The sequence below is a fragment of the Aristolochia californica genome, unplaced genomic scaffold (genome assembly GCF_029961685.1).
Source record: "Aristolochia californica isolate CCGP_79_NKW_82.1479 unplaced genomic scaffold, dmAriCali1.0.hap1 SCAF_12, whole genome shotgun sequence".
In the NCBI taxonomy this organism is placed as follows: Eukaryota; Viridiplantae; Streptophyta; class Magnoliopsida; order Piperales; family Aristolochiaceae; genus Aristolochia; species Aristolochia californica.
This window is the reverse complement of record NW_027181793.1, coordinates 4497095-4512906: the sequence shown is the minus strand read 5'-3', so window position 1 is coordinate 4512906 and position 15812 is coordinate 4497095. Positions and strand designations below refer to the sequence as shown.

The 15812-nt window shown below is 35.2% G+C and overlaps 1 protein-coding gene across 2 annotated transcripts; it reads right to left on the bottom strand.

The window, feature by feature from the left end:
• Nucleotides 1-1039: 1039 nt before the first annotated feature.
• LOC137946428 (uncharacterized) lies at nucleotides 1040-7080 on the bottom strand. Of its 2 annotated transcripts, none has more exons than XM_068792711.1 (3): nucleotides 6016-7080; nucleotides 3025-3459; nucleotides 1040-1425 (listed from the first exon to the last, which is right to left on the bottom strand). In XM_068792711.1, exons 1-3 carry the CDS (start codon nucleotides 6623-6625, stop codon nucleotides 1238-1240), a joined length of 1233 nt encoding a protein of 410 aa, XP_068648812.1. In that variant the 5' UTR covers nucleotides 6626-7080; the 3' UTR covers nucleotides 1040-1237. The 2 variants fall into 2 exon arrangements, with proteins under 2 accessions (XP_068648812.1, XP_068648811.1); XM_068792710.1 differs by having other exon boundaries at nucleotides 3029-3459.
• Nucleotides 7081-15812: the final 8732 nt, after the last annotated feature.

The following is a 15812-nucleotide window of genomic DNA, read 5'->3' as shown; positions in this document are numbered from 1 at the left end:
TATCACCATATCAAGAAAAAAAATACATTGAAAATTTAAAACACAAGCTTTACTGTGAACCAAGAATTACTAGTCAGAGAAGTGAAAGAATCAATGAAGGAATAGAGTATAGATGATGTGCAATTTCTTGAGGGGAATGAGAGATTGAATGAAGATGGGGAAAAGATGAATCTGAATAAGTTGATGAAGTTATCATCACAGAAGGTGGGTGAAATCAAGGGAGAGGAAGGGGCAGAATGAGCACAAAGCACATAAAGGATGATGTTAATTTTCAGGAGAGGGAGGAGAGGGAGAGAACCTATAGATCAAGGATGAGAAAAGAGCTTTGAGGGGAGGAGAGAGAGAGTATTACTTGTAGATCGAGAACGGGAAGAGAGCATTGAGATGAGGAGAGAGTGTCACGAGAAGACAACATCCGTAAAGGAAGACGGCGTAGCAAGTCGGATGCTTGCAGGAAGAATCAAGTCGAGCAAGGTCAAATCCACGTTTTTACAGTGAGTGATTTTTCAACCTCTGATGATTGAAAACCTTGTTTGAAAATCATTCAATTTTTTAGGTAAGAATTTCCGGACAGATATGCATTTCTTAGAAAAATGGTGCACTAATAAACTCAAGAACTATGTGGAAGTACTTTTCTAACATTTCCTGAAAAAACACTAACAAAACCTTAATGATTAAGTTAGAATTTCAGATTTTCTATTTGTGTTAAATGAGTTAAATGTGTGAAATAATTCAGAATTCTATTATGTTTATTACGATTAATCAATTAGGAATTAACTTTTAAACCTAATAAAACACGTACAGAAGTATGTGTGTTTAATTGGGCCTAATTAGCTCTGTGTTTAAGTTTATACCCATTTATATTGTCAACCTAGTTCAACTTTGGAGAAAATCAATGTTACAAAAATTATAGTCTAACTTCGAGTAGTCATTTTGGAACCATTCATGACCATCTTTTGAATCTAATGACAGCATCAATGCTAAGAAGTGAAAATTTCCAAGAAATAGTGAAATCACAACATGTACACATTCCAGACAATGTAGGCGACGGATTCCTATTTATTTTCATTCAGTTTGTAAGTTTTATTCTGAACACTCTTATTCAACTTTTCGACCCTACATCAAAGAAGAAATCCGCTCCAGGGGGAGAAACTGGCCAGCTCATCTCAGCATCTGAGCAGAAGCACCTAGGAAAAACAGTAACTTCTACCAGGAGACCAGAAAAATTGGTGTAATACTATGGACTAGCACTGGGGTCGGAAGGTAAACTGGAGTCCTCAGATGAGATTGGCAACGGTGCTTTGCCAGGACATGGAAGATGCAGGTAACCAAGTAAAGATGCTCCGAGAACAATCGAGGTGCCAATACACGTCCACATCCATCGCTGCCTTCTTTTCCTCCGATGGCGTCTCTGTCTTGTTGCTTCTGCATCACCGGAGTAGCGTTAGTTAGTAACACGATATTAATGAAAACACATGAAAAAAGAGTGTGAAAAAGACACATGCATAAAGATTCACTCAAGAGTTGAATACAAGAAAGAATCAATTATTCATACATGGGAACCACTACACTACTGTTTGGCAGCTCAGATTCCTCTAGGGTCTGTTTGGAACCCCATGGAAAAGAAAAAAAAGAAAAAAAATGACAATTTGACTATTATTATTCCCAAAAATAGTTAGTGAAAAGAAAATTTTGATCATTATCTCATTTTCACTAACTAGGGTCTGTTTGGAACCCATGGAAAAGAAAGAAAATAAAAATTTTATCATTATTATTCCCAAAAACAGTTAATGAAAAGGAAAATTTGATCATTATCTCATTTTCACTAACTAGGGTCTGTTTGGAACCCATGGAAAAGAAAAGAAAAACAAAGAAAATAAGAATTTCACTATTATTATTACCAAAAATAGTTAGTGAAACGGAGAATTTGATCATTATCTCGTTTTCACTAACTACGGTCTGTTTGGAACCCATGGAAAAGAAAAAAAAATGAGAATTTGACCATTATTATTCCCAAAAATAGTTAGTGAAAAGGAAAATTTGATCATTATTTCCTTCTCACTAACTATTTTTTAGAATAATAATGGTCAAATTCTCATTTTCTTTTCTTTTCTAGGGATTCCAAGCAGACCCCTAATGCATGCTCAAAGCAGAAAGGACTAGGGAAGGCACACATGCAAGCGAAGACTTGACCACGACTGGAGCCAAGTAAATTTACTTTATGAAAACCCAAATGAGTAACATATTTGTGTGAAAACACATGGTTTGCACTCAACAATACACAACTATTAGTCTTATCTTTTTATCTGATTTAGTCCACAACTATATAACAGATACCATGTCCAAAATATGGCTTAACTTGCATAAACATGAATACAGTTAGGATCCATATGAAGATACATCAAGTAACATCATCCAACTGAGCCAGTTCTGGACCCATGCAGTGAACAATGGAACAGAAGGATCATTCACAGATAAGGAAAAAAAAATAAAAATAAAAAAGACATCCCAGCAGTGCTAACTATGTTATAAAACCTGAACTAAACCAGCTGGATGAACCGGATTCAACTGAACCCAGTCACTCTCTCAGGTCACCCCAGCCCTCTCTCCCTTACTGCCTCATGGAGGGGTTGCTGTTCTCCCCTCAATCTTGCAGAAGTTTCATGCGGTGAATGGGAGGGAAGGCAGCCTCTCCCCCCAGCAAAAACAAAAGCGGAGGGACAGGGCTTGGCCTACTTACTCAAGAGTTTTTATTTTTTATTTAAAAAATTAAATAGCAGCATAACACACCAATTGAAACAACCAACTGGGCCCTGTCTGCTTCACCGGATCAAGTTTTATAACCTTGGTGCTAAACATTGTAAAATCTTACTTTTTAACAGATTATGACGAAACAAAGAAGACGATTGTTTCTAAGATTTGAACTCAGACCAATTTTTATTCTGGAGAATCAAAGGCAAATAATCATGCAAGTAACATTCTGAGAAAAATGGAAAGACCTAAAAGTAAGTGAACAATTCATACCTACAATTTCCTGATTCCTTAGAGACATTTCATGGTTCACTGCTCCATAATACTGCAATTTATCACGCAGTCGAGTAATTTCATAATTTTTTGAATTGATTATGGCCTCAGCAGCTGCCTCTGATTCAGCACGAGCACAACCTCTCCCCACAGCTTCAGCAACAGCCCTTGCAACAGCCACCTCTTGGCATAACTCATCTGCTAACTCTGTTTCCAGCTGCATCCCACCAGTAGCAGAAGCCACTGGAAATGATAAGCCAGCCTGTGACATTTTGTGGCAAATTGTGTCCCATTGTTTACACATGTCAGCAAGTGCTTGCTCTGCCCTACTCCGCCTCTCAATTTCCTCTAACAAATGTATCCTTGCTGCACACAATTCAGCTTCAAAGTTCAAGTTTGAAGTTGGTGATGCAAGAGAACTATCGGACAAAAACTCTGCATGGAGAAGTAAATTTTCAGGCAAGTTACATTCATTGAGAGAGAGAGATAGAGAGAGAGAGGGAGAGAGATGCATACTATTGCTTGTGAAACTAAATAGGATGAAAAAGGTGGCAAATGCTAGGTGCCTTATGTTCACAATTCATATCTCTTAACTTTTAGAAAGTGCTAATAATCACCAGAATACAGAAAGGTATGCACATAACTTTGACCAGTTCATTGACCTAATCAATTAATCCTCAGAACATATGGATTACTAATTCCCTGATAGCTAAAGGACCAAGATTCTGAAACCACAGGAATCTTTCGCTCAAACTAGTTCAAGGTCCCTTCTTTAGTGTATTATGCAGTTAGTAGAACCGAATGAACCACATGCAACTGAAGTTAATGCATTTAATCTATAGTCTGAAACGAGTATAACAACTCAAATAACAATGAGCAGATGCTAAAAGAAGTCTAATCTAGGACCAACTGCAGGTAAAAATACAGGTTTGCAGGTGCTCTTTCAAAGAAAAGACTAGCACTTCTTTGGGGGAGACAAGGGAGATTATGGTGGGCTGCTGTCTGGTTCATGCCTCAAGCCATGACTCTTTTCTATTTTTGAAAATTCATGAACACCAGAGAAGAAATAGAGAACGAAAGGTTGAAGATGTGGGAGAGGAAAAAGAACTCATGTTGTATTAGAAGAGATTAGCGTTAGGGCTGCTCCTTCTCACCTATTTATAACATAAAAAATGATAAAAACACATTAATGTCCTTGTTCCCTTTAGAACCTTAAAAATAAACTTCTATAAGAAAATACTTTCCTAGAAGTCTAAATAAATGGAACTTACATCCACAAAAAGATATCAAGGGGAGAACAAAACCCTTGTCTATAGCAAAGAAAACAGCAAAGAACTAGATCAACAGTAAGCTAAAAATAGAAATTGCTAAAACTTCTTCCAGCTACATTAGCCCATTTTTTCCCATGTCAGCAAATGATAAAGTCACTAATAATATTAGCCTCCAGCAAGAATCAAGCTGACAAACGTCAACCACCTCAAAAAGCTTCAAAATGCTAGAAGTTCTTCCAAGTCCAAGGAACAGGGTTTCCCATTCTTGATAAAAAAAAAATAAGAGCAACGTACAAGGGAAAACATAACTGCAATGTATACAAAAGAAACAAGGCTTCAGCACACAACTAAGTCCTGAAACATAATGTCTTCTTTCCTCTCCAAAACACTCATAACAACTTTTATACAACAGCAACTCTTTTGCACAGCCAATCCTCACTGTAGCAAGTACTCAAATTATAAATGCTGAAAAAGTATAATTAAATAAATAGTAAAATCTCTGTAAACATAAGCTTACAGATACACAATAGGCAAGTAGCATCATTGTCCAAGTTGTATATATAAATTGGTAACCCACTAGAATTTCATTCAATGTACTGTAGTCTGTATGGCACTTAATAAATGTAGGAACTTGCATCCATAGGAAGAAGGTAATATCTAAGTTGTAATTCAAGCTCAGCGCACAAGTTTGGATATCCATGGCAAAGCTTTTTACTTTACCTAATGATCCTCAAGCAGCAGATTTCCAAACATAATCTTCAATGGAACATAGTACCATAAACATGAATTAGTTCATCTATGGGGATATGCCAGCCACATTTGAACGTACTGTATAATGAACAGGGCATGTATGGTGAATCATAAAAGGAGCAACATATACAAGCAGTACATCTTCCATCCATGACAGCCATGAACTTAGCAAGACATTTACATCAGAGATGATATCACAGGTGCAAAAGGCACTGATACTGATAAAACTATCAGTTCAGAAAATAGTTTCTATTCTCTTATCATCTATTTCACCCCATTATTGGGTTTGATATTCTTTATTCAATGATTACTGGACATGGGTGTCTATTCCTTGTTTTGAACAAAACCAGAACTTGTAGTAGTATATACATTTAGACAAAAACATGGGTTCTGGTAGTAGGTATATACATGAGACAAAAAGATGGGTTCTGGTAGTAGGTATATACATGAGACAAAAACATGGGTTCAATTCACTCCTGCTCTTGAGAGCAAACAATAACCAGCATTCATGTGCGCATGTATATAATGAAACAGGAAGGCTTCAGGATCTTCAGTAAATCAGTAGCGACCATGTGGCATATGAGACCAAAACCTTCCCCAATAAATGGGGTTGGACATGAATTAAAGATCATACAAGACAACGGGGTAATGTTGAAATGCATATTATTCCCGATGTCTGCCTTTCTGAGGGAAGACGAGAAATTGATAGGTTTCAGCAATTCATTTCCTATTCAACACTCTAGTACTTTTTTGTTTTCAGAATTAGAAAAAACAGAAATTCAAAAGGGATGTCCAAATAACGTTTTATAACTGGAACTCTAAAACAGATAGTGTCACAATACGCGCAACTTTAACATAGAATGGATGTTGAGAAACTTTTAAAAATAAGACGAAAGAACAAAACTGTGATAGCTGAAAAATTAACAGAGAGAACCACTAGAGAAGAGCATATAAAAGGAACAATAACCACCTTCTGGGGCATCGTAGAACTCGCTTGGCGTCAAAGCACGACTATTTTTCCACTTGTCGGAAGTCGAACTGCCGTCATCTCCGCTAGTGACGCTCATTGAAACTTGTGGCTCGAAGAAATCATCATCCATCACAGAACGTCCTTCGACTGAAGAGTTCCCATTAGGTTCTTCCAGAACCTTGAAAAAATTTACGAGACTCTCTTCCTGTTGGTCGTCATGGTTTTGTGGAGGGTTACCAGAAGAAGCGGCCGCCTCGCCCACGGCTGACAGCGACAACTCATCGCGGTCGTCGCAGGAGAGGATCTTCTTTTCCTTCTTTTGGGAGAGTTGAACCTCATTGGGGGGATTGTCCTGACCTGAGAAGTTCCTTCTTTTACAGTTATAAACGTAAGGAGAAGGGGAAACAGAGGCTGGATAATCTGCCACAGGCGTGGGATCCGGAGTGGTATAGAGAGCAGGGGAGAAGTAGATGTGCGAAGATCTTTTAGGAGAAGCGCAGTTACTACTATTTTGAGCATTGAATAGTTTCAAGGGCGAGGAGGAATCATGAGAATCTCTCCCGACAGGTTGAAGCAACCTCTCTAAAGCTACTGTGGTGAAGGTAGGCATCACGACTTCGTGATAATTCCCCTCTCCGAATCAAGATTTAAAACCAACGGGAACGGAGGAGAAACAAAACCATAAAGCTTTTCTTCACACCTACCTTCGAATTTCGAATTCCAGCCGCCTGACTACCTAAATCTCCACTTCAAACAAGCATCGGTATGTGAAGATTTTGAAGGGAAGAACAAAAACCAAAACGGAACCCTTGCCACCTAGAGCAATGTGATGTCGTCCACTGGGGCGGTTAGTTTGAGGTTGTTTTTTAGTTCAGACTATTTATAGCTTGTGAGGGAAGCAAGCAAATAAAGCTAGCAGAGAAGAGATAAGAGTTTGTGCTATCTTTTAATTGAAAGCTTGCGGAGGAGGGAACTGCAGGAGACGAAAAGAAGAAGGAAGCCAGAGCTGAGATGCAGAAGGTTCCCACGAAGACGGAACCCTGTTTCCAATTCCAGCCCTTTCCAGTTTCCACCGATGCCAAAAAGTATCCTTTGTCTTAGCGTTAGTCTAAGGCAGGTCACTTTTGTGGACGAGTCCTTGCTACGTTTTAGTAGCTTCCGTGATCGTGGAAGACTTGTCAATTGTGGCAAGTAAGACCTAGCTTGTATCCTGGAAAAACCAAGAAGACCTTCCATGCACTATGCATTGTCAAAATGCTATATAATAAGGTTGGGTTGGAGACTTGTCAATTTTGATAAATTTAAATTCATCGAGATATAAAGGGATATATATTGATTAGCTCCAAAGTTCATGCTTAACAATTTAAATAGACATAAGTAGATTTTCAAAAATTTGATCTTAGTTCAATGTTAGATCATTTCCTGACCAAACAAGTTTAAAGAGAAAATTGTGATAAAACAATTAAGTAAATTGCTTAGTATTGAAAATTATAGTATTTTAATAAATATCTACAAAAATAAACAGAAATGTAAGTAATGCTATAAAAATTGGCTTAGTCACTAAGCTAATGAGATGACCAGGTCTAGTTGAATACAACTCACCTATGTTTGACCACTAGTTAACCTGATATAACGTCAACATATTGTCACTTAAAAAAATAAAAAAGATAGGAGGAAAAGAACCGACATTATTTGAAAACCAGAGGGGGGAGAGGAAGTGGAGCCCCCATTCCCCTTTGTTTTTTTTACTTTTTTTTATGAGGGGAGGGCAAGAAACCACTCCCTTGCCTTTTGAAAAAAAATGGGAAGACAAGGGTAGTGAGGCTTCCCTTGCCCTCTTCCTTTCTCAATTACAAAGAGAGAGAGAGAGAGACAGAGAGAGATGTTGGTCTCAGGATCTTCATTAGACTAATTTTGATGATAATAAATATTTAGAAACTAGTGTTGCAAAGTTTGTGTGAGCTCCTAAAGTAAAGAACATTCAAACTATATTGCTAGAGTTCAAATGATAGGTAATGATAATAAAACTTAGGAAGAGCAAAGAATGTTCAAACACATAACTAACTTTGAATGACAAGGAGCTCGATAGAAATTAGAAATGAATAACATTTGAATGATGAACGTTTAAACACATTACTAACTTTGAATAACAAGGAGATGGATAGAAATTAAAGAACGAGAAGAACATTTGAGTGATACGCCAAACTTCGAGCAATAGAGAGGTCAGTGGAAATTAACAAAAGGAAAGAGCGTTTCAAAAGGGATATTGGTATTTGGATCACAAAAACCCGTTGGAGAGCCAACAAACCACAAGACAATGAAACAACAACTACGTTAGCCTCAAGATTCCCTCTAAGTTGATTTGATGATAACAAACATTTAAAATGCTAATAATATACATTTAGAATATCTAGTAGCTCAAAAAGTTCAAAAATAAATTTCTGGCAACAAAACCGTTTGAACCACCCAAGACCATTCAAATGACCCATACAAAAAGGGGAAAAAGTAGCTCACGCCAAAAAACACATTGTCTGAATGACCAAGTAGTATCATTTGATGAAACAAGAGAGAGAAGATACTCTATTGGAGACTATTCATCTAGGTGTCAAAATGGCTGACAAAATAAGGGTAACTCTATAAAATAGGCCAAAGGAGTCAACCACAAGTAAAAGTTTGATGTGCCAATGCCCAAAGGAGTCAACCACACTAGCAAATAGTAAGTTATGAAATTAAAAAGGAGTTCACCACATCAAAGGAGAAAACCTCATTTCTAGTGTAAATTGAAAAGAATTTGACCACATTTCCAAGGAAAACAAGAAAAAATAATTAATCACACTAAGACCTCACTAGTGTCCCTCATTGGGAATTTATATCCCAGAAAAATATAGAAATATTTTTCCTAGGATACATATTTCCAAGAAACCTTCAGATAAAATTCTATTAGTGCCTTACTAAGAAATTACATGGAAAATTTTAGAAATTTCCAAGGAAAATTAAATAAAGCTATTAGTGCCTTTTCTAGGTAAATAAATAAAAAAACTAATAATCAATCTCATATATTACCATACTTATCCGATAAATTTTTAATTACAAAATTTAGGATCCAATGATAAAAACCTCGACCAAAGTACGAAGAAGAAGGGAAGAAGAGGAAGAAGTAGAAGAGAAGAGAGAGGAGAGCTTAAAAGAGAGCTTGACTACCAGAGAGGGAGGGAGAGAGCTTGGAAAATTTTGAGAAGAGGAGAGAACTCAATGTTTTACCTCTTAGCCAAGGGCCTCAATTTATATTTTTTAGAGAGTTTGTTACAATGACTAAAATGCTCTTAGGCTACAAGCTTTACAAAAGAAAATACATAAATAGACACATATCTCTTCAACTAATTACATTTTCAAGTCATCTTTATGAGAAGTCTTATTATTTACCAAGATGCCACCTCTTGGATGTGTGGGTGTGGGCCCATCTTCTAACACTATCCCTCAAGCTGGAGGTGAGAAAACATCATAAATACCCAGTTTATCTCATATAAAAGAGTATTTTAGATGTAATTGATTTTGTAAGAATATTTGCTACTTGCTCTCGTGATGAAACATGTTTGAGAGATATTATACCAGCTTAAAATTTCTACCGTATAAAATGGTAATCCACCTCATTGTGTTTTGTCCTTTCATGGAAGACCGGATTCGAAGTGATATGAATAGATATTTGATTATCATAACATAGTCTCACAAAACCTCCTTTATAAAATCCTAGTTCGGTAAGAATGGACATGATCCATAGGAGTTCACTAACTATGTGCCATAGCCCTGTATTATGCTTTTGCACTAGATCTCACAACTACATTATGCTTTTTGTTGTAACCAGGTTCCCTCTAACAAGAGTGCAATAGCCGGAGCTGGACTTATTGTCACCAGGTGATCTAGCCCAATCTACATCTGACAAACCTTCTATGTTAAAGTGGTTGTTTTTCTTACAAAGCAATCTTCTTCTTGGAGCTCCTTCTAAATATCTTAATACCCTCTCCAAGGCTTAACAATGGGTAAGTTATGGTTTATGCAAGTATTGACTAACCACATTTATGTCATATGATATGTCTAATCTAATTATCGTGAGGTAGATAAGTTTTCCCACAAGTCTTTGATATTTACCAATATAAATATCTTCTCCAAAACTTGCACGTAATTTAATATTGACATCCATAGGTGTGTCAGTTGGGCGACACCCATCATTCTCATCTCTTCAAGAAGGTCCAAGACATACTTCCTTTGAGATTATATTATCCCATATTTGGACTGAAGAACCTCAATGCCCATAAAATACTTAAAAAGTCCAAGATCTTTGGTTTTAAATTCATGACATATCATATCTTTGACTTCTTATATACTATTTGCATCATTACCAATTAAGACAATATCTTCAACATACACAACCAATAATACCTTTCTTTTAAGGTATCTTTAAATAATACCAAATGATCTACAAAGCATCGACGAAATCCAAGCCGTAGTAGTGTTTGGCTAAATTTATCAAATCAGGCCCAAGGAGACTGTTTAAGCCCATATAAGGATTTTTTTTAAAAGGCATATGGACTCCCCCTCAACCATATAACCAGGTGGTTGAATCATATAAATTTTCTCGCTTATATCACCATTTAAGAAAACACTTTTCACATCAAGTTGATAGAAGGGCCATAAAGAGTTAGCGGTAAGTGATAACAAAATACGTATCGAATGTAATTTGGCAATGGGAAAAAAGGTTTCCTCATAATCTACTCTATAACACTGAGTGTACCCTTTGGCAACAAGGTGGACCTTAAGGCAACAAATGGACCCATCTGGATTATGTTTGACCATAAAAAACTCATTTACAACCCACTGGTTTCTTGCCTTTTGAAAGAGGTGTTAAGTCCATGTTTGATTCTCATATAAGGCTTGCATTTCTTTATCTATAGCCGTTTTCCATCCAGGATGTTTTAGGGCATCCTGATATGCCTATGGAATAGAGATGGAAGAAAGTGAGGCAAGAAAATGGCAACATGAAGAAGACAACTGATGGTGAGACATAAAGTTCGAGATAAGGTGAGAAGCAGTGCAAGTGTGAGGTTCTATTATGAGAGTAATGGGTGAGTATCAAATTGTGGAACAAATGGAATAGGGGAAGAAGGACTTACCTCTGTAGGTTTCGAAAACTCCATAGGTGTGGTATCAGCCGATGCTTCGGGGGACTGAGTGATATCGGCATTTGTTGAATTTATGGAAAAGAGAAATACTTCATTGACATCATTAACTTATTATAATCAGAGTACATGACCCTCTATTTATAATAGAGGAAGGTAGTTGAGTCCAATTACAATAAAACTACCTTTGTCTCAATTACACCCAAACTCTAACACTTAAAAATAAGTCCTAGCATAATTAAATAACTCAATATAGATAAAAGACAAACATAATTCAAACTAGAACTATTCTAGGACATGACTATAAGATAAAGATGTCTTTGTGATTCCTTCTTGATCTTCCAACTTATGTGATAAGGATGTCAGCTTGTGGTAATCATGGTGGGTCCTACTTCTTATGGGCTTGGGCCCATATTGCCCCATGCATTACGAAACTTAATAAAGCAAAAAAAAAAATCATACTTTTTTTGCTTATGTTCGTACTTCCTAGTACAAAAAGAAAAATAATTCATATTATAATACTTTTTTTCTTCTTCTTGGTGCTTTTGTTCCAAGTACAAACAGAAAAACAAAAAATATTGCTCCTAGCATTACATGAGATTAATAAAGCAAGACGATGTCATATTTTTTTTCTTCTGTTGTTACTTCTCTCCGAGTGTAAAAAGAAAAAAAATAAAGATTGTCGTATTTTTCTGGCTTCCTCTTGGTACTTTCATTCCAAGTGCAAACAAAAAAAATAAAAATTGCCCCTTGCATTGCGAGTGTTTAATATATAAAAACAAAGTCGTATTTTCTTCTTCTATTGGTACTTTCTCTTCAAGTGAAAAAAGAAAAACAATAAATATTGTCATACTTTTTTTTTTGCGTCTTCTTGGTTCTTTTGTTCCAAATGCAAAATGAAAAAAATAAATATTATTGTACTATTTTTTCTTCTTCTTGGTACTTTCATTCCATGTGCAACAAAAAAAAAAAAACCAATGAATATTGTTGAACTTTTTGTTTGCTTCATCTTGGCACTTTCATTCCAAGTTCAAACAGAAAAAAACAATAAATATTGCCCCTTGTGTGTAAGAGCTTAATAAACAAAAAAAAAGTCATTTATTTATTATGTTGATACTGTTTTTCCAAGTGCAAAAAAAAAAAGATATTGTCGTAGTTTTTTTTTTTTTTTATTTGTCATGGTGCTTTCTCTCCAAGAGAAAAAATAAAAATAATAAATATTTTCCCTTCCATTGCGAGAGCTTAATAAAGAAAAACAAAGTCGTACTTTTTGTTTTTTACTTAAGTTGGTACTTTCTTTCTAAGTGCAAAAATAAAAAAAATTATATTCACACTTTTTTTGCTTCTTCCTGGTACTTTCATTCAAAGTGCAAATAGAGAAATAATAAAATTTGTTGTCCATTTTTTTACTTCTTCTTGGTACTTTCGTTCTAGGTGCAATAAAAAACTAAAAAAATATTTTCGTACTTTTTTTTGGCTTCTTCTTTTAACATGTTGGAAGATGGGCTCCAGCCCACATGACCAATGAAAGCCCACATATCTAAGAGTATTATAAGATGGACCACACGACCAAGAAAGATCCACAAGATGGGCATAAGCCCATAAGAAGTATGACCCACCATGATTACCACAAGTTGGCATCCTTATCACATAAGTTGGAAGATCAAGGACTCACAAAAGCATTGTTTTGCATCAAGTTTTGAGTTGCTATATCAGGAAAATATCTCACTTCTCCTTGATTTGAGGGCTTATTTATACATATTTTTTATTTTAGCTTATTGCTATATCTATGATATTTGGTTCAAGCTGGGATCATTGCCATTACATCCCAGCTTGAGGGGAAGAAGTAGGAGAAATAGATGAAGTAGAAGAAAGAGGTATTTTATTCCATATATTGTGGATAAGTTTTATGTAACCAAAATATTCAAGAAATGGGGAGTACAAATGAAGCTTGTGCATCTAAGAAGAAATTTTTATATCGGATTATTTTATGGGTCCTTTTACAGGGTTTATTATTTTGGTTCATGTTATATGTTGGAAAATAGTGGTGTTATATTCAGTTGCAGCTATTGTGTATCTTTGAATGAGAAATTATTATTAAAGAAGAGGTGGCCTCAGTATATGTTACATCACCATGATGGAGGATCTTATCACTACATCCACTACCCGTAAGGACATCTATGTTATTTCATCGTGATGGAAGAGTTTATTACTCACTCTATGTTATACCCTACGAATTGGCATTTATTACTCCTACCACTTGAGAGTTGTTGTCCTGTGGCGGGACACGGTGATGAAAGAGTTTTTTTTATTACACTTCCAAACAGCGTATAGACCCACTACCTACATTAATAAGAGTGGCACTACCTACAGAAGGTAGGAGTGTACTGAACATCCAACATGAGGTATTTGACTGGATTATGGAGCAATGTCATATGGCTTGAAGTGATTTTACTCTCACTTATCTTATGCCAGCTGGGCCTCATGAACTAGAGCACCAACATGAGGGGGAGTGTTGGAAGATATGGAAGACTGCCATTTTATACAAAAAGATTCTATACATCATTTGCAGCAAGCTGGGAGTTCATGATGTTCTCTCACCCCCAGCTTGAGAGGGAGTGTTGGAAAATGGGCCCAAGCCCACACGACCAAGGAAGGCCCACATATATAAGAGTGTTGGAAGATGGGCCCAAGTCCATAAGATATTGATCCATAGAAGATGGGATCAAGCCCACATGACCAAGGATGGCCCAGATACCTAAGAATGTTGGAAGAGGGGCCAAAGCCCATAACATATGGACCCACATAAGAGTTTCAGTTTAAAGGTGTTTTAGTCATATTAATCTTCTATTTATTTTGGGTTATTTAATTATGCCAGGACTTAACTTTAAGTGTTAGAGTTTGGGTGTAATTGGGACAAATGTAGTTTTATTGTAAGTGGTCTCTACTACCTTCCTCTATTATAAATAGAGGTTCATGTACTTTGATTATAATAAGTCAATGAAGTATTTCTCTTTTCCATAAATTCAACAAAAAACAATAAAATGTGTCATACATTTTTTTTCTTTGCTTCTTCTTAGTACTTTTGTTCCAAGTGCAAACTAAAAATACAATAAGTATTTTTGTACTTATGTTTTGCTTCTTATTGGTACTTTCTCACCACGTATAAAAAGAAAAATAGTAAATATTATTGTACTTTTTTTGTGTTTCTTCTTGGTACTTTCATTCCAAGTGCAAACAAAACAATAATAAATATGGCCACTCGTGTTACGAGAGCTTAATAAAGAAAAAAAAGTCATTCTTTTTTTTTTGCTTCAGTTGGCACGTTCTCTCCAAGTGAAAAAGAAAAACAATAAATATTTTCATACATTTTTAAAATTTGTTTGTTTCTTCTTTCCAAGTGCAAAAAGAAAAATAATAAATACTGCTCCTTGCATTGCGAGAACTTAATAAATCAAAATAAAGTCATACTTTTCTTTTTGCTTCTATTGGCACTTTAGATCCAAGTGCAAAAATAAAAATAATTTATATTGTCATACTTATTTTTTTACTTTTTTTTGGTACTTTCGTTCAAAGTGCAAACATAAAAACAATAAAATTTTCATGTTGCATTGCATGAGCTTAATATAGCAAAACAAAGCCATAGTTTTTTTGCTTCTATTAGTACTTTCTCTCCATGTGCAAATAAATAAATAAATATTATTGTACTTTTTTTTCTTTTTCTTGGTACTTTCGTTCCAGTTGCAAACAAAAAAACAATAAATATTGCCCCTTGCATAGTGAGAGCTTAGTAAATCAAAACAAAGTTGTTTTTTTTTTTTTTTTTTGCTTCTATTGGTACTTTCTCTCCAAGTGCAGTAAGAAAAAAAAATTATTGTATTACTTTTGTTTGCTTTGTGTATGTGCTTTATCTCCATGTGTAAAAAGGAAAACTATAAATATTGCCCCTTGCATTGCGAGAGCTTAATATTTCAAAACAAAGTTGTACTTTTTTTGTTTCTGTTTGTACTTTCTCTCTAAGTGCAAAAAGAAAAAACAAATATAGCCATAATTGTTTTTTGCTTCTTCTTGGTACTTTTGTTCCAAGTGCAAACAAAAAAATAATAAATATTGCCGTATTTGTTTTTGCTTCTTCTTGGTATTTTCATTCCAATTGAAAAAAAAATATTACCGTAATTTTTTTCCCATTTTCTTGCTACTTTCATTCCAAGTGAAAAAATAAAAATAATAAATATTGCCTCTTAGATTGTGAGAGAATAATAAAGAAAAAAAAATTGTACTTTTTTTTGCATCTCTTGATAATTTATCTCCAAATGCAAAAATAAAAACAATAAATATTGTCGTACATTTTTTTTACTTCATCTTGGTACATTCGTTCTAAATGCAAATTGAAAAATAAAACATATTTCCCCATGCATTGCGAAACTTAATAAAGGGAAAAAATTATCCTTTTTTTTTTACTTCTGTTGATACTTTCTCTCCAAGTGTGGAAAGAAAAGCAATTCATATTGTAATACTTTTTTTTTCGCTTCTTCTTGGTGCTTTTGCTCCAAGTACTAACAAAAAAATAATAAATATTACTCTTTGCATTACATGTACTTAATAAAGAAAAAAAACATTCTT

Coding starts and splice junctions, on each gene's coding strand:
- LOC137946428 (XM_068792710.1), bottom strand. CDS start 6,625: ATGCCTACCTTCACCACAGTAGCTTTAGAGAGGTTGCTTCAACCTGTC. Junction 3,460..6,015: donor GTTCTACGATGCCCCAGAAG/GTGGTTATTGTT, acceptor TTCTCCATGCAG/AGTTTTTGTCCGATAGTTCT. Junction 1,426..3,028: donor CTCTAAGGAATCAGGAAATT/GTAGGTATGAAT, acceptor CCGGTGATGCAG/AAGCAACAAGACAGAGACGC.